At 43.6% G+C, this 18,278-nt stretch overlaps 1 protein-coding gene across 1 annotated transcript in view; it reads right to left on the bottom strand.

Annotated features, from left to right (window-relative positions):
• C10H3orf20 (chromosome 10 C3orf20 homolog) overlaps positions 1-18,278 on the bottom strand; it is an 89,196-nt gene that overhangs the window by 8,656 nt on the left and 62,262 nt on the right. The window contains exons 12-14 of the mRNA XM_066351240.1: positions 5,798-6,101; positions 3,801-3,908; positions 2,355-2,497 (exon numbers count right to left, since the gene is read on the bottom strand). Coding sequence (XP_066207337.1) covers positions 2,355-2,497; positions 3,801-3,908; positions 5,798-6,101 — 555 coding nt within the window. The remainder of the gene's footprint in view (positions 1-2,354; positions 2,498-3,800; positions 3,909-5,797; positions 6,102-18,278) is intronic.

The raw sequence follows: 18,278 nt of genomic DNA, 5'->3' as shown, positions 1-18,278 counted from the left end.
TGAGGAACGGTAGGCTACATGGAGAGGCTGCATGTGTTTCAGCTGATAGCCGGTATCGACCACCAGCGATGTGAATACGCAAGCCTTTGAGAGGACTCCAGATCCAGTCAACGTCTGGATGCAACTACACAAGAGACTCAAGCAAGAACCGCCAAGCTGAGCGCAGTAGGCTCCCCCAACTGTCAGAGACAATAATAACAAATATTGCATTGTTTTTGCAACACTAAGCTTTGAGTGGTAGTTTCACAGCTATAGATAACTGTTGTTATGGCAACATTTTCTTGTAGAGATTCCATTCCCTTTCTCTGTGTTTTCAAACTGTCAACCTAATAAGGCATTCTAGAATTAGAAAGAGTCCTGCTGGTTTATAATTTCAGGAATCAGCCTCTTTCCACTTTCAATAACCTAAACCATCTGTGCTGTGTTTGTGTGTTTGTATGTGTGTGTATAGTTTTCTGATTCTTTCACCACTATCCCTCAAAAATTTTGGAAAACTGTCATAAATATACCATTAAGTCCTTTCAGAACCCTTGGTTATAAGAAATTAGAAGCCTGGAACTCATCTTACTGCTTCTAATAATAGCACTGACAACTGTAATTTGTAACCTTGCACTAAATGTTAGTGATGTGCCAGCATATCACATGTATTGACTCACCTAATCCTTACTACACAAGACAGGTAAAAACTATGCTTATTTCTGCTGAGGCACAGAGAGGGTAAATGATTTGCTGAGTTCACACAGCTACAAGAGGTAGCCAGACTCCTTTTCCTGCCCTCTCACCTATGTTAGGGATAGGTTTCCCTTCCCCATTAAAGGTCATCCTCCTTTGGAGGACAGCAGAAGCCAAATAAGAGCTATGTCTTTTTGTAACTAGTTTTTGGCAACCCCCACTCCCCATCTACCACATCCCTAAGTGGCAGACTGGGCTTCTGAATGTCTCTGAAAATGTCTTTGCTTGTCATCTTTGGCCTCAGCTCATCCACATGTTGGGCCTTCCTAATGGTGTCCTCTCCTGACCTCTCTGGTCTTTGGTGTATTTCTTACTTAAACTGAGTAACCCCACTGCCTCTGTCTTCCTTTTTCTCTAGAATTGTCAGTCGAGGACCTCCAAGCCCTCCCTCTTTGAGTCTCAGGCCTCGGGGGTTCAGTCACTTTTCTCTGCACCTGCCAGCATCTGCCCTTCCTAACATCCGTAGCCTCCTCTGACCCTGCCTTCTCCACTAAGCATTTCAAACCTCATTCAGGTCAGGCAGACATTCTGACAAGCCCCAAACTCAGCACACAAGAAGAGACTGCTGTCAGGACTCCTAGAAAGTGTGGGGCCAGGTGAGAGTGGGGATGCCCAGCTCTATGCAGTGGGAATGCAATCATAGGCAAGCCCACGTCTACACACAGGTTTATAAAGCACTTCGGCAAATGTACTTCCATAAGGTCCTCACAGCAACCCTCTGAGGTGGGCGTTATTACCCTCGTTTTAAAGGTGAGGAAAGTAGGATTAGGAAGGCAAACGGATTAGCCCATGGTCACACAGCTAGTAGAGAGCAGAGCAGGGATCTAGCCCTGTCTTGGGACCTCTGAGCCACTCAGTTTTCTTCGGTACCCCCATATGGCCCAGGCATTCTAGAATTTGCTCCTTTCTCCTAATATAGCCTTCAGCAATGACATGACCCCAGACTCCTTCCCTGGACCAGGCTGCATGCTTCTTGAGCCGAGAAATTATCTTTGCTCTTCCCATCCAAGCTGGGCCCAGGTGGTGCTCAGTAACGGGCATCACCTGCTCGAAAAACCAGAGCTCAGAGGCCGAGAGGCAGACTTAAACCAGGCCACACCACTTCCTATTTCAAGGACCTAAGATCACTTCATTAATGAGCCTTGTCTATGTGGACCTGCTGATAAACAAAATAGAAGCAGAACTTGGATTGCACACAGGATGGGATGGAGTGGGGTGGGGTGGGGTCCAAAGGGACAAAAGGTGAGGGTGTCACTAGGGCCCCTGCCTAATGCCTGTCTCCATTATTTCTCCTACAACAACCAACACTGGGCAAACGGTCATGTCCCTCCTTCTCCAAGAGGGCCCTTCTCCCAAGCTTGTGTCCCAAAGAAACCAACAGCACAGCCTTGGTCACCCCCTTACAGCCTGTTTACACCCCCCCCCTCGCCCACCTGCAAAGTCCTCCGATGCCAGCTTCTACTGTGGACCGCAGGTGGAGACCATGGTCCCCATCTCTGCCCCCTCCTACCTCACTGCTCTTCAGTTCAGCAGTGCCTCTTCCACAGTGCAGCCTCCTCCCTCCACTCCACTCCTCCCTTGCTGCCCCCATCCTTCCTCAGTCCGAGTTTTTCCTGTTTTACCTAAATTTATAGTTCTCTGGCAGGAAGTAGCCCATCTTGCAGTCTTGTTGAGTCCGGGAGATCTGTTTCAGCAGATTCTGCTTGCTGAAGCCGTATCCATTCAAAATGCAGCCCCCAAAAAGGAGCTTCCCCCCAGCAAACATCTGCTGACAGACAGGAAGGAAGCAGAGTGAAGAGGCCCTCAGCACACCAGCACTGAGTCCCGGGACAGTGCTCCTGGCTCTCAGAGCTTGTGCCAGAATCCAGGCCTTTCTTTGGAAGCCAGGGAAGGGGTGTTGGTCTCTCTTCAGTGCACTCTCTCTGAAACCCACCATGAGGTGTGGCTAAGTCTGTCCTCTGTCTAGGCCCCCAGGTCAGAGGCCATCATCCCAGCTTCTGCCCACTGCTGGACAAACCAGCTCAAATGTTACTTCATACATAAGACCTCCCAGAACTCGGGGGCCACAAGGATGTCTTCCTGCTTACAAGGCAGCTGGCCTCAAACCCACTCTGATACATTGATCAGCTGGTCCCATGGGATGGGAGCCCCTTAAGGGCAAGAAGGGAAGGGTTCTTGTCCTACAGATCTCTGTGTCCCCACCCTCGCATGTCAGTCTCCAACAAGTAAAGATTTCTGTGCAAGGATACTCATTAGTGTTATTTGTCATGACAAAAAAAAAGAAGAAAGAAAGAAAGAAAGAAAGGGAGAAAGAGAGAGAGAGAAAGAGAGAAAAAAAAGAGAAAAGAAATATAAGAGAAAGAAAATAACCCAAAAAGGCCACCAAAAAGCAGCACAGGTAGAAAAACTAAGATGACATTCTTATACAGCAATTAAAAACTATTTTAAGGCATGGGGAAGTGCTTATATCACTTTAATTTGAAAAGGAGGGCCCAAAAGTCAGAGAAAGACTGAAAAGGCCAGATACCAAAATCTGAGCATGGGTGTCGCCCAGGGCCTCCCCCATACTGACCAATCAGGGGCCAGCACACACTTGTCAGCTAACAAATGAGGCAATCTGGGTGACATGATGAAGTTAATTATGTTCTAAATTGTATTTTCCAAAATTTTCACAATGAATGTACAGAGTGGGGAAAGTAGGTTTATAGTCATTCATAAAAAATAACATAATAATTAATAATAACACAAGAATAAACTTTCGCAAACCCACAACTGTAAACCTACTTTTGCCCCACCCTGTATATGTTTTTACAATGCAATATTTTTAGTAAAAAGTTACTTAAAACAAACAAATGAAAAGAATTTGGCTTTCCAGTTTCAAGTGTCCCTTCAGTCTCTTGGAACGGGGGCCACCTGGTGTCAGGCTGGAGACCGGAGGCCAGGCTGGGAGAGAACCCCGCAGGCCCTCTATCCTCCCCGCTCCCGCAGCTGTGATGCCACAAGGGTAGGGTTATGGAGATTGGAGCGGCTGGTCGTTGGTGGGGGTCCCCTGCTGGGATCCGGCTCACCAGAACCATCCCCTGCACCACAGCATACTTCTTCACCAGCAGGGGTGGGCCCTTCTGCAGGGGGCTGTCCAGGTCATACTGCAGTAGGCGGTAGGGGTCACGCTGGCACTGCCGAAAGAATGAATGCCCATCACCCCCATGCCAAGAGGATGCGTCACATTCCTATATTCCCGGGCAGGTCAGGTTCCCACCTAGTCCTGGAGTCCCATACAACACCCCCTCTCATCTCCTACTCCAAGGGGCTGTTCAGTATCTGCATGCATACCTCCCATAGCCATGCCAGATAATGTCTCCAGACCCACGGAGGGCCCTCTATTGGTAACAACTGTTATGGAGATGACCGTCCTACCATGTGACCTCCACTGCCAGCCTGGCCCTCTGGAGTCTCTGGGACATTCCTGTTCCCTCTGCCTGAGAGAAACCGAATGGAGATTCGAAGGCGGGAGCTGTGTTACTGGGTGTAACCTTTTCCAGGACTCTTCTGACTTCTGTCCCCCTGCTGACTGTCCTTCTGGACACCTCCCAGTCATTAAATCCATCCAATTCTACTAAATCGAACCCAAAACTTGAGATAGGGCCTGGTCAATCCAGAGTAAAGCTGCTCTCTTTCTCCTTTCTGGATGCTATGGATCTATTAATATGGCTTATGTGATACTTTCTGGTTTTATCTGCCTTTAATTTCAGATGCCTCCAGTTGTCCTGCCTTTCAGTTTAAAATGTGAAACTCAGAACCACACCTGGTGTTCCAGCCATCGAAGCAAGGGAACTTCAGGGGAGGTTTCTGTCTTATGACATTCAGTGGTGGAGCCCGAGTCAGTGCACACTGAGACCACCCTCCAGGGCTGCTCTCTGCATTCCTCCAATCCCGCTGTCCACCCGCCACGGCCCTCAACCACCTCGGGCCAGTCCCTGATCCATTCGTGCTGCTCATGGCTGGGCTGCACCACTGGGCATTCCTGTGCTTAAACAATTAATAGCCCTGAAATAAACTAAGTTTAAAACCTAAGTGGCTTTCATATATGAGACTAGAATAAAACCTTCCAATGCCAAGCTTCTGGCACTGGCTGGAGTGCAGGTCTGAGGGTAGGTATGTCAGGAGGGCGGTACTCCTGGGAGCGAGGCTTGAGAGGGTGTCCCCAGGGTGTACACAAAACCTCAGAATTAGGGGCTGCTCTTGTGCTCACATGGCATCCTTTGCTGCAGTTGGTCTGGGGACAGGGCTACCCTTTGAACTGTGCTAACACTGCTGGAATGGCTGCTGACTCAGGGTGATGATGAGATTTAGAAACGACTCTTTGGAAAGAAGGTGGGGTATGTTCCATGTGTCCCTGACTGGCTGACCCACAATGAACTGGAACCTTGAGTGGCCTTTCCCTGTTTGCCTCGACAAAGGCCATTACCTCTACCAGACACACTCACCCACCTGCCCAAACCCTGTTATCCTGGGAGACTCTCCTGGGTCCTGAGAGGTGTTCCTCTGCTTCCCATTCCTACCCACCGAGATTTGTCCTTTCCTGGCCCTCACTGGGGTTTGCTGTAGTTACTGCCCCACCATGTTGGGACGCCCTCCAGAGCTATGTCAAAGTCAACAGTGGAGCACAGGACTGGTGCACAGTAGGTACTCGGCCACTGTCTACAAACATTTCTCATCCCTGAGGATCTAGTGGTGAATGTGGCTCTGCTCTAATCATACAGGTACATAACCACAGACTGTGTGAGTGCTCTGGAAGAAACAAACTTGTCTCAAGTCAGAAAAGGCACCTACCTTGATGTGGTGACATTCATCCTGGGACCAGAGGATGAGTGGGAAACACTGCAAACAGTAGGAAGAGTGTGTGCAAAGATCTCAAGGAGAAAGGAGTGAAAGAGGACCATGTGCTGAGGCAGAGAGGCAGCCTCTCAGTCAGGTGCTCAGGAAGTCCTAGCCTTCCCTGGAGGTCTACCACCTGCCTCCCCACCCCCGGACACTGGGGCTCCTCTGCTGGGTCTGGACCCACCTGGATGCAGGGTGAGGCACGGCCCTGCTGCTGGTGACTATAGAGTGTGTTGAACAACCACTGGAGCTGTCCTGTGCTGGTGGGGTTCTGGCGCGACACTATTCCGAACACCAGCACCTGGCTGGGGTCCCGTGGCGCCAACAGGAAGCGCTCCAGCTCTATGTCAGAAACCAGCGGTGCTTTCACTATGCACTTGCAGCCAGCATGGATGTCTTCCTTACGGATGAGCTTCCGCAGCACCAATGGGCAGTCAGAGAGTGAGGCTGTCCGCCTGTTGGGATTGAGCCCCTCCAGGGCCTTTCCTCTGCAAGAAGGAGCAAGTAAGTGGGCAGGCGCTCAGCAGGCCCTGCCTCCACAGGGACAAAAGCTCCGCTGCTGTGGAGTCAAAGCTGCAGGCAGTTCTCGCCTGGCCTCCACCACCACCATGCAGCACCGACTTGAATGGGTGAGTCCCTCAGATGCAAAATGCAGTTAACAAGTGATTCATTTGCTCATCCATTCAACAAAAACTTTGTAGTCATCCTGAGCTCCTTTCTTTCTCTCACACCCCATATCCTATCCAACCTATCAGCAAGCCTGTCTGCTTTTCATTCAAGAAAGATTCAGTGTCCAACCAGTTTTCCTGTCCCTTCACACTTATTAATATGGTCCAAGCCTCCATCATTTCTTGCCCGGATGCCTGGAAGTGTCTCCTAATAGGTCTTCTGCTTTATCCCCGGGCCCCTCTTCAGCCTATTCTCTGCACAGCAGACTGAGGGATCCTGTTACAATCTGAGTCATGTCTTGTCACTGCTCTCTCTGAAACCCTCCAGTGCCTTTCTCCATTTCACAGATTAAATGCCTAAGTGCCTCCAATGCTCTTCAAGGCTGCACATGATCTGCCCCCTTCCTCCTCCCCTTTACCGCTCTTATTCTTCTCCAACATGCTCACTTTGCTTACTGAGCTCTGGCCACTCTGGCCCGTGCTTGTCGTCCAGCCTCAGGGTCTTTGCTGTTGCTGTTCCTCCTGCCTGCTTGGCTCTTTACCCAGATAGCCACACAAGTTACTTCTCACCTCCTTTATGCAATTGTCACCTTCTCAGTGAGACATTCTTTGACTACCCTACTCAGAATTGTATCCCTTCACCCCAATATTCTCACTAATTCCCTGCCTCGCTTTCTTCCTTAGCATTCCTCACTAACATACACTACAATTTACTTATTAATATTGATAATTGTACTTCTTTATACCAATAGAATATAAGTTCCATGGATTCATGAGTTTGGAGTGCTTGTTTGCTTGTTTTGTTCAGTGGAATAGTAGCCCTTGGAAAATAGTAAAGATTCAATAGAGATTTAATAAACATCCAAACAAGTACTTATTAGGCACCTGCTACGCGCCAGACCTTGTGCTGGGTTGACGCCAGGTTAGGAGGATTGTTGCGCTTAGACAGGAATAAGCACCATCCAAATATAAAATGTTGCTATGGTTTTCATTCTTATCACTACTATAGCCTTATATTGTGGTTAGCATTTTGCAGCATCAAAAGCCTTTGGCAGGGCCCTGGCCAGTTGGCTCAGCGGTAGAGCGTAGGCCTGGCATGCGGGGACCCAGGTTCGATTCCCGGCCAGGGCACATAGGAGAAGCGCCCATTTGCTTTTCCACCCCCTCCTCCTTCCTCTCTGTCTCTCTCTTCCCCTCCTGCAGCTGAGGTTCCATTGGAGCAAAGATGGCCCAGGCGCTGGGGATGGCTCCTTGGCCTCTGCCCCAGGCGCTAGAGTGGCTCTGGTCGCGGCAGAGTGACGCCCCGGAGGGGCAGAGCATCGCCCCCTGGTGGGCAGAGCATCGCCCCTGGTGGGCGTGCCGGATGGATCCCGGTCGGGCGCATGTGGGAGTCTGTCTGACTGTCTCTCTCCGTTTCCAGCTTCAGAAAAATACAAAAAAAAAAAAAAAAAAGCTTTTGGCAGAGACATTGTCAGTTTTGGTAATAATCTATATTAGTTAGTTTTGTAATAATCTATGTAATATGCTGGGCAAAACTATTGATATTCTGTTTACAAACCAGGAAACAGAAGGCTCCCACTGGGTGAATGAATTGCCCAAATTCATATAGTAATTAAATGGCAAGGGCCAGGATTAGAAACCAGGTCATCTTAAAACAAGAGCAATGTTAAGTATTTTACTACTCAGAATTCTTCAGAGGCTATTTGATACCAGTAAATATTTGCTAAACAAACTTAAAAGTATTTCTCATTCAAGAGCCTGAACATCTGGGAAGGAAAGGGTTAGATAATCACAACTAAAAGGGTTGTATAATCACAACTTAAGTACCAAAATAAACCTAAAATGGATCAAGATTTTAAATATGAAGAAAATTAAGCCATAAAATTTCTGGTAGAAAATATGGAAGAATCATTTTATGTATGTATGTAATATGGTGGGCAAAACTATTATGTTTACATATTATATACAGCATATTTTCTGGTAGAAAATATGGGAGAATCATTTTATAACTTTTGACCAGGAAAGTCCTTTTATAAGTATTACTCAAAAGTCTAGAAGTCATGATAAAAATGACTGATAAATTCAACTACACAAAAGAAAAAACCAGCCTGACCAGGCGGTGGTGCAGTGGATAGAGCGTCTCACTTTGCTTACTGAGCTCTGGCCACTCTGGCCAACCTCAGGGTCTTTGCTCTTGCTGTTCCTCCTGCCTGCTTGGCTCTTTACCCAGATAGCCACACAAGTTACTTCTCGCCTCCTTATGCAATTGTCACCTTCTCAGTGAGACTTTCTTTGTCCTATTCAGAATTGTATCCCTTCACCTCAATATTCTCACTAATTCCTTGCCTTGCTTTCTTCCTTAGCACTCTTCACTATCTAACATACTGTACAATTTACTTATTAATATTGATAATTGTACTTCTTTATCCCAATAGAATATAAAGTTCCCATGGGATGCGGAAGACTCAGGTTCGAGACCCCGAGGTCCCCAGCTTGAGCGCAGGCTCATCTGGTGTGAGTAAAAGCTCACCAGCTTGAATCCAAGGTCTCTGGCTTGAGCAAGGGGTTACTCGGTTGGCTGAAGGCCCACGGTCAAGGCACATATGAGAAAGCAATCAATGAACAACTAAGGAGTCCCAACGAAAAACTGATGATTGATGCTTTTCATCTCTCTCGGTTCCTGTCTGTCTGTCCCTATCTATCCCTCTCTCTGACTCTCACTCTATCTCTGAAAATAAATAAATAAATAAATAGAAAAACCAAAAAGCCCTGAGTGATAAAACTGTCACAAGCAACAACAGAAGACAAATGACAAACTGGAAACATACATAAAACACCTATCACAGAAAGACAATTACCTACTAAATAAAGAACTATAAATGAATTTTTAAAAGTTAATAACCCAATAAAATATTGACAAAGGAAGTAAACATGCAATTCACAGAAAATTAAATAGAAATGACCTTTTTTAAAATTATAAAAAGACAGGAGTGAAGTCGACAGAAAATAGCAGAGTAGAGAACCCCAGAACTTTGTCTTTTTAGTAAACCACCAATTAATCTGGCAAATAATGTCAAAATCAACTTTATAGAGCTCTGGAAACTAACTTAAAAACTTACAACAATCAAGGGAATGCTTAGTGAAGAAACTGCTAAATTTTGGTAAGAGAGTGTTGTGATATTTTCACTTACACACCTGTCATCTCCCACTCTCTAGCTTGGTGGCATCCATGGGGGTGGCAGCCCATGTCCCTGGTGTAGCTTGTTGTACAAGAGAGGGTAATATGGGCTTTGTTCTCAATGAATTGTGGTTGTGTAGTTTGACAATCTGGAGGTTCCCTGAAGGTTGGGTTGGCTAAGGGGCTTGCCTTTGTTTCATCCGTGTTGGAACTTTCTTAGGGATAGAGCAGCGTCCTTGGCAGCATTTGTCAAAAGCATTTAAAGGGAAATATACCAGACATAATCACCTGGTGCAAGGGATAGCAGACCACACAGTAGACAGACAAAAAAGCCTGGGGAGAGAGAAGCTGGGAAAATAATACATGGAGTAGTAATAAAGGCTTTGAAAGGTTCCATGTACACCAGGAAATATAAAAGGGCACATGCATGCCCAGGGTTGGAATTATGTTTAGAAAAGCCTGAAACACCCTAAGCCTCCACCTCTGGCTCACCTGTGGCTCACGTTTGTGATCTGCACAAGTGGTAAGTAAAGGCTAAAGTAGAGTTTAAACAGCCTGGCTAAAAGCACTGAAAAAGTATGCCAGCACAGAAAAGTCAATCTGCAAAGATAGGATTTAAAGAAGTTGCTGATGCCTGACCAGGCGGTGGCGCAGTGGATAGAGCATCAGACTGGGATGCTGAAGACCCAGGTTCGAGACCCCGAGGTCACCAGCTTGAGCATGGGCTCATCTGGTTTGAGCAAAAATTCACCAGCTTGGACCCAAGGTCGCTGGCTCAAGCAAGGGGTTACTCGGTCTGCTGAAGGCCTATGGTCAAGGCACATATGAGAAAGCAATCAATGAACAAGTAAGGTGTCGCAATGCGCAACGAAAAACTAATGACTGATGCTTCTCATCTCTCCGTTCCTGTCTGTCTGTCCCTGTCTATCCCTCACTCTGACTCTCTCTCTGTCTCTGTAAAAAAATAAAATAAAATAAAATAAAATAAAATAAAAATAATTAAAGAAGTTGCTGTTGAATTTCATTAACTGACCACTAAGATAACCAAACAGAAACTTCAGTGACCACAAAATAAAGAATGCAATCTTTACAAAACTAACTTAGAAAAGTCACTAAACAACAATAAAAAATTACAAACTATAAGCAATAACAACAAACCCTGGTAAGAGTAGAACATGATTTCTAGAGTTATCCATTATAACATTCAAAATGTTCAGTTTTCAACAAAGAATCATGAAACATGCAAAGAAACAAGAAAGTATGGCTCACTCAAAGGATAAAAGAAATGAAGAGAAACTCTCCCTGAGGAAATTCAGATATTGGATTTTTTAGACAAAGATTTTGGGGGGGTATTTTTCTGAAGTGAGAAGTGGGGAGGCAGAGAGACAGACTTCCACATGCACTCAACTGGTATCCACCAGGCAAACCCGCCAGAGAGCGATGCTCTGCTCACCTGGGGCCGCTGCTCTGTTGCAACCGGAGCCATTCTAGCACCTGAGGCAGAGGCCATAGAGCCATCCTCAGTGCCTGGGCCAACTTTTGCTCCAATGGAACCTCGCTGCGGGAGGGGAAGAGAGAGATAAAAGAGAAAGGAGAGGGGAAAGGGTGGAAAAACAGATGGATGCTTCTCCTGTGTGCCCTGGCCAGGAATCGAATCTGGGACTTCTGCCCACTGGGCCAATGCTCTACCACTGAGCCAACCAGCCAGGGCCTAGACAAAGATTTTTTTTTTTTTGCATTTTTCTGAAGCTGGAAACAGGGAGAGACAGTCAGACAGACTCCCGCATGCGCCCGACTGGGATCCACCCGGCACGCCCACCATGGGGCGACGCTCTGTCCACCAGGGGGCGATGCTCTGCCCATCCTGGGCATCGCCATGTTGTGACCAGAGCCACTCTAGCACCTGAGGCAGAGGCCGAGGAGCCATCCCCAGCGCCCAGGCCATCTTTGCTCCAATGGAGCCTTGGCTGCGGGAGGGGAAGAGAGAGACAGAGAGGAAGGCGCGGCGGAGGGGTGGAGAAGCAAATGGGCGCTTCTCCTGTATGCCCTGGCCGGGAATTGAGCCCAGGTCTTCCGCACGCTAGGCCGACGCTCTACCGCTGAGCCAACTGGCCAGGGCGACAAAGATTTTAAGTCAACTGTTTTAGTTAGTTTCAATGTGCTAAAGGAAATTAAGAACAAAGAACTAAAGAAAACGAGGGGAAAAATGTCCCACCAGTTAGAGACTTCAATAAAGAGATAGAAATGATAAAAACAACCAAGGAAAAATTCTAAAGTTGCAAGTACCATAACTGAAATGATATTTTCAACATCAGATCTGAACAGGCAGAAAAAACGAATCAGCAAACTTGAAGATAGAACAATTAAGATTATCCAGTCTGAGGAGCAGAAAAAAAAACAAATGAAAAAACAAACAGAACCTAAGTTACCTGTGAGATGCCATCAGGAATACCAATATACACAATGGGAATTACAGCACAAGAGAAAAAGGAGAAAGAATATTAGAAGAAATAATTGCCAAAAACTTCACAAACTTGAGATTCCTCCAAGAAGCTCCACAAGTTCTAAATAGGATAAATTCAAAGAGATCCACACCAAGACACATTAAAATAAAATTGTTGAATCTTGAAAGCAACAAGAGAAAAGTGAATCATCATGTACAGGGATCCTCAATAAGGCTAACAGCCAATTTCTCATCCAAAATCATAGAGGCCAGAAGGTCGCGGGATAACATATTTAAAGTGCTGAAAGACAAATAAAGTATCAGCCAAGATTTCTATATTGAGCAAATTTATTCTCAAAAATGAAAGAGAAATCAAGACATTCCCAGATAAGCAAAACTTGAGGGAGTTTGTCACTAGCGGGCCTGCTCCACAAGAAATGCTAATAGAAAGTCCTTCAGATTGAAATGGAAGAATAGTAGGCAGTAACTGAAATGATATGAAGAAATAAAGAATACTTATAAGAGTAGCTACATAAGTAAATAAGACCTCTGCTCACATAGATACAAACGCATACTGAAGAGAGCATATTTTTAATTTGCACATTTATTCTTACCTAACCTCTCCCAAACTTACTTTGCCATCACTCTTCCCCATCCAAGTCAATGACACCATCATTATTCAGCTATTTTAGCCAAAAACCTAAAAGTCATCCATGATACTTGTTTTCCCATATCCAACATCTATCAGTCATTTTGCTAGCTCTACTTCCAAAATTTATAAGAAAAATGTCTAATTTTTTCCTTATTTTGATACTACCCTTGAAAGCGAAATATCAGTGTCACTTGGATACTAAAATAGTATCTTAATCATTCTGACTCTACTCTTTCCATCCAAAAATCATTTTCCCAGGAAGCAATCAAGAATGTTCCTCTTCCAACAATGGCTGACTAAGGTGTTTTAGACCACCTTCTGAGAAAAAAAATGAGGAAAGCTCAATAAAATATATTTTTTAAAACTGTAAATGCATTAAAGATTTCAAAAGTAAGAATTTTCAGGGTCAGCATCTGGAAGAAGAGACAACCAAAAAGGTGAGTGTGACATATAGGACAGCTTTACCCTCTATCCTGATTCTGAAGTGAAACCTGGGGATGGCTGGTTGAGAAGCTGAGCAGAGCCCCTGACATGTTCACAGGTCAGCAGGAGGGAGCTGGGAATGGGATCGCAGGGCCCACCAAAGGCGTTGGCCCTCATACACAATCCTGGCTTTTGGTTGAGGACCTGAAGAGCTATCCCTAAAGAATAAGGGTGAAATACACAAGTCCTCACAAAGACTGGAGCTTCCCTCCCTATGTACATGAATCTTGCACACATTATGCTAAGTGAAAGAAGCTAAACTTAAAAGGTTGTATACTGTATAATTCCATTTATATGACAGTTAAGAAATTAAACTTACAGCTACAGAAAATAGGTCAGTGTTGTTAGGGATTAAGGGTGAGGAAAGAATTTGACTGCAAAGGGAATTTGTAGGTTATTATTTATTTTGGTGGGGGGAGGTGATAAAACTGTTCTGTATCTGGGTGGTTACAGAACTCTATGCATGTGTCAAAACTTATAGACTTTTACACCAAAAAGGGTAAAGTTTACTACAGTGGTACCTTGACACATGAGTTTAATTTGTTTCAATTTGCTCATGTGTCAAATTGAATTTTTCCATTTAAATTAATGGGAATGTAATTAATCTGTTCTGGCTCCCCAAAACTACACAAATTTTGTGTTTTATATGCTTTTAAATAAGAAAATATACTTTATAAATAACAAATACACACACATGCACACACACATAATAAGAGAGAATGTAAAGAAATAAATTGGTTTATGAAGTGTATTTACCTTCAAGGTCAGGCAAAGATGCTGGTGGAGGGGGAGCAGACTGGCGGAGGAGGTTTTCATTTCGTGCACTATCACTTAACATAACTTACTCTCTACACACTTAACGCTACATTTAATTGCAAAATTTAACCTACACACTACGTATGATATGTAACTTTATTGCTAAATGTAATTGTTATTTTTTTACTTTGCTTAATCATCATTTTCTTCACTGACTTTTGGCTTTTTCGCCACACTTTCCTCACTTTCATTTAGAGGCCGTTTCAACAAAAACCCTTCCATGGAAGTTTGTTTCTTCCTCCCTTTCAGAACGTTCGGCAGGCCATCTAGTGGAGGGTGGCAGAAGCTCGTGATTCAAATATCTGCTCGTGACTTAAAGCAAAAACCCCATGAGTGACTGCTCATCTCCCAAATTGCTTGTGATTTAAAGTGCTCATGTGTCAAGGTAACACTGTATAAGTAAATTAAAAATAAACTTAAACTGAGATAAAATTAATTGGCTTTCTATATACCAGTAACAAATAGAAATTTTAAATTAATTACACTATTGTTAATATCTATGATCTTTCCTTTCTTTGCTTAATCCTTTCAGTTTTATTACCCAGCCCCAAACCTCCTTCCCCTCTGACAGCTGTCAGTCTGTTCTCTGAATCTATGAATCTGTTTCTATATTGCTTGTTAATTTTACTCATTAGATTCAATATATAGGTAAGTGAAATCATATGGTACTTGTCTTTCTCTGACTGCTTATTTCACTTAGCATAATAATTTCCAGGTCCATCCATGCTATAGCAAAAGGTAAAATTTCTGTCTTTTTTACAGCTGAATAGTATTCTGTTATGTAAACTTAACCACTCACCTACTCACAAGCACTTGGGCTGCTTCCATATCTTGGGGAAGTAGAAGAGGAAAGAGGGGGGTAAGTGGTGATAGAAGGGAACCTGACTTGGGGTGGTGAATGTGCTGTGCAGTGTACAGAGGATAACTTGTAGAATGGTACACCTGAAACCTATGTACTGTTATTAACCAAGGTCACCCCAATAAATTCAATTTATTAATTCTTGTCTTGAGCACAAGAAGCCAGATGCCAAAAAAATTAATTAAAAACAATTTATAGTAGCAACAAAAACTACTAAATACCCTAGAATGAATCTAACGAAAGATATATAAGACTTCAGAAAACTACAAAATACTGTGGAAAGATCAGAGAAGACCTAAGTAATAAAAAGATATACTATGTCATGAATTGAAATACTCCAATATTACAAAACATATTAACTCAGTCAAAATCTCAGAAAATTTTTTTAATTGACAGGATGATTCTAAAATTATATGGAAATGTAAAGGCCTAAGAACAGCAAAATAATTTAGAACAATGAAGTCTGAGTACTTACTTACTCTGCTACATATCAATACTTACTATAAAGCCATAGTAAGAATATTTGGTATTAGTAAAATTGTAATAAAACAATAGGGAACAAAATAGGGAGTCCAGAAAATGACCCTTGGTTTATATAGAGAGAGCTCTTTGATTTATGATAGAGTTTGTACCACAGAGCTGAGGGAAAATTATAATCTTTTTAATTGCTGAGGTTGTTCTTTTACTAAAAAAATTAAAACTTAGCTCCTACTTCACATATACACAGAAATCAATTCCAGGTGAAGAATATGTAAATATAAACATTGAAACAGAAAAAGCTACTAGAAAACAACTATGGAGAATATCTTTATGCTGTTTGAATACAGAATTTATTAAATAGGATACAAAATGCTAACTATAAAGAAAAAGAGTGAAAATTGGACATTAAACCTAACAACTTACTAATAATATACACCATTACCAGTGTAAAACCGGGAGAATCATTTGTACCATGTATAACTGAAAAAAGTCTTATATCCACAATATATAAAGAACTCCAAAAATATAAATGAAGAAAAGACAAACAACTAATAGAAAAAAGAGACCCAATATCAAAAATTGTCAGTGAACAATTAAAAAGGTGCTCAACCTCTGTAGTCACCAGGGGAATGCAAATGAAAAGCCATTTATGGAATGGTTATAATAAAAAAAAGAATGGTTATAATTGAAATAATTGACCATCAAGCATTGGTGAGAATGTGCAGCAAAGGAATTCTCATACACTGCAGGTGGAAGTGAAACTTGATACTACCACCTGGGAAGTCTAATAGAAGCTAAACATACACATATTCAGTGCCAGCAATTTCATACCTAGGCATAGAACAAGCAGAAATAAGGACATATGGGAATACCAGCACAATCTTTCGTTACCGAAACTATAAACAACTCAAATATCCATCCATATATATATATATATATATATATATATTTTTTTTTTTTTTTTTTTTTTTTTTTTTTGTATTTTTCTGAAGCTGGAAACAGGGAGAGACAGTCAGACAGACTCCCGCATGCGCCCGACCGGGATCCACCCAGCACGCCCACCATGGGCGATGCTCTGCCCCTCCGGGGCGTTGCTCTGTTGCGACTAGAGCCACTCTAGTGCCTGGGGCAGAGGCTGAGGAGCCATCCCCAGCGCCCAGGCCATCTTTGCTCCAATGGAGCCTCGCTGCGGGAGGGGAAGAGAGAGACAGAGAGGAAGGAGGGGGTGGGAGTAGAGAAGCAAATGGGCGCTTCTCCTATGTGCCCTGGCCGGGAATCGAACCCGGGTCCCCCGCATGCCAGGCCGATGCTCTACCGCTGAGCCAACCGGCCAGGGCCTCCATCCATATTAAAATGTATAATTTGTAGTGTATTCACACAATAGATTATTACATAGCAATGAAAATGAACAAACTACACACAGCAACATGGATAAATCTCACAATTATAATGTTGAGCACAATAAGCTAGATGCCAAAAAATACATACTGAATAGTTCCAGCTAAATAAAGTTAAAAATATTAAAAGCTAACCTATGGTGTTAGAAATCTTTTTGTTGGGGAGGAGCATGGGGCTATTGATTGGGGGGGGAAACAGGGGACTTCTAAGGAGTTGGTAATGTTCTATTTCTTGACTTGGAAGTATGTTCACTATATGGTACTCATTGAGCTATATACATTTAAGATTTTTTCATTTTTTTCTATGTTTATTTTATATTTTTTTAAAGTCAAAAATAAAAATATAGAAGATGTATCTTTAAAATTTTTTTTTAATCCATAAATCAGATGATGTCACATTCTGCCTTAAAGTAATGGAATGACTTCCTATAACACTAACAAGGCTATGTGATCTGGTTCCTCCCTACCTCTCCATCCTCAATTACTCTCACTTCTTCATCACAAGGCTCCATACCAGTCTTTTCCTTTCCCTCACATATACCAAACTTGTTCTTTCCTCAGGGCTTTTGTACTTGCTCTATCCCTTGCTTGATGTTCCTTCCATATCTCTCTTGTGGCTGTCTAGTTTTTTGTTATTTTTGTTTTTTTGTTTGTTTGTATTTTTCCAAAGTTAGAAGCAGGAAGGCAGTCAGACAGACTCTTGAATGAGCCTGACCTGGATCCACTCGGCATGCCCACCAGGAGGCGATGGTCTGACCATCTGGGGCATTGCTCTGTTGTGGCCAAAGTCATTCTAGTGCCTGGGCCAACTTTGCTTCAGGGGAGCCTTGGCTGTGGGAGGGGAAGAGAGAGATAGAGAGGAAGGAGAGGGGGAAGGGTAGAGAAGCAGATGGGTGCTTCTCTTGTGTGCCCTGACTGGGAACTGAACCCAGGACTTCCACACGCCGGGCCAACGCTCTACCACTGATTCAACTGGCCAGGGCCTGTTTTTTTTTGTTTTTTTGTTTTTTGGGTTTTTTTGACACAGAGAGAGAGAGTCAGAGAGGGACAGACGGGGACAGACAGGGAGGGAGAGAGATGAGAAGCATCAACTCTTCATTGCAGCTCCTTAATTGTTCACTGATTGTGTTCTCATATGTGCCTTGATCAGGGGTCTACAGCAGAGCGAGTGACCCCTTGCTTAAGCCAGCAATCTTGGGCTCAAGCCAGTGACCTTGGGCTTCAAGCCAGTGACCTTTGGGCTCAAGCTAGCAATCATGGGGTCACGTCTATGATCCCACACTCAAGCAGGTGACCTCAGGGCTTCGAACCTGAGTCCTCCACATCCCAGTCCGACACTATCCACTGAGCTACCACCTGGTCAGGCATGAGATACTCTTCTTTCAATTTCCTCCCAAGCATTTAAAACATAAAAACCATTCTTAGCTCACCCATTAAAAAAGCAGGCAGTGGGGCCAGATTTGCAAATGGCCCTAAATTACCAACTTCCGCTCTAACACTTTATGCTGATTTATTTTCTTCCTTGCCTTATCTAGAGGTGGATTAAGGTTTGTTGAGGCCCCAGGTGCAGAAGAAAATATTGGGCCCCTTAAAAAAAGAAAGACAGAGAAAATAAAAATACATGTTAACCATATTTTTAAATAAATAAAAAATATTATGTACTATTAATGTTGAATTGCACATCTGAAG

The sequence above is a fragment of the Saccopteryx leptura genome, chromosome 10 (assembly GCF_036850995.1).
Source record: "Saccopteryx leptura isolate mSacLep1 chromosome 10, mSacLep1_pri_phased_curated, whole genome shotgun sequence".
NCBI lineage: Eukaryota > Metazoa > Chordata > Mammalia > Chiroptera > Emballonuridae > Saccopteryx > Saccopteryx leptura.
This window is presented reverse-complemented; position numbering and strand designations above follow the sequence as displayed.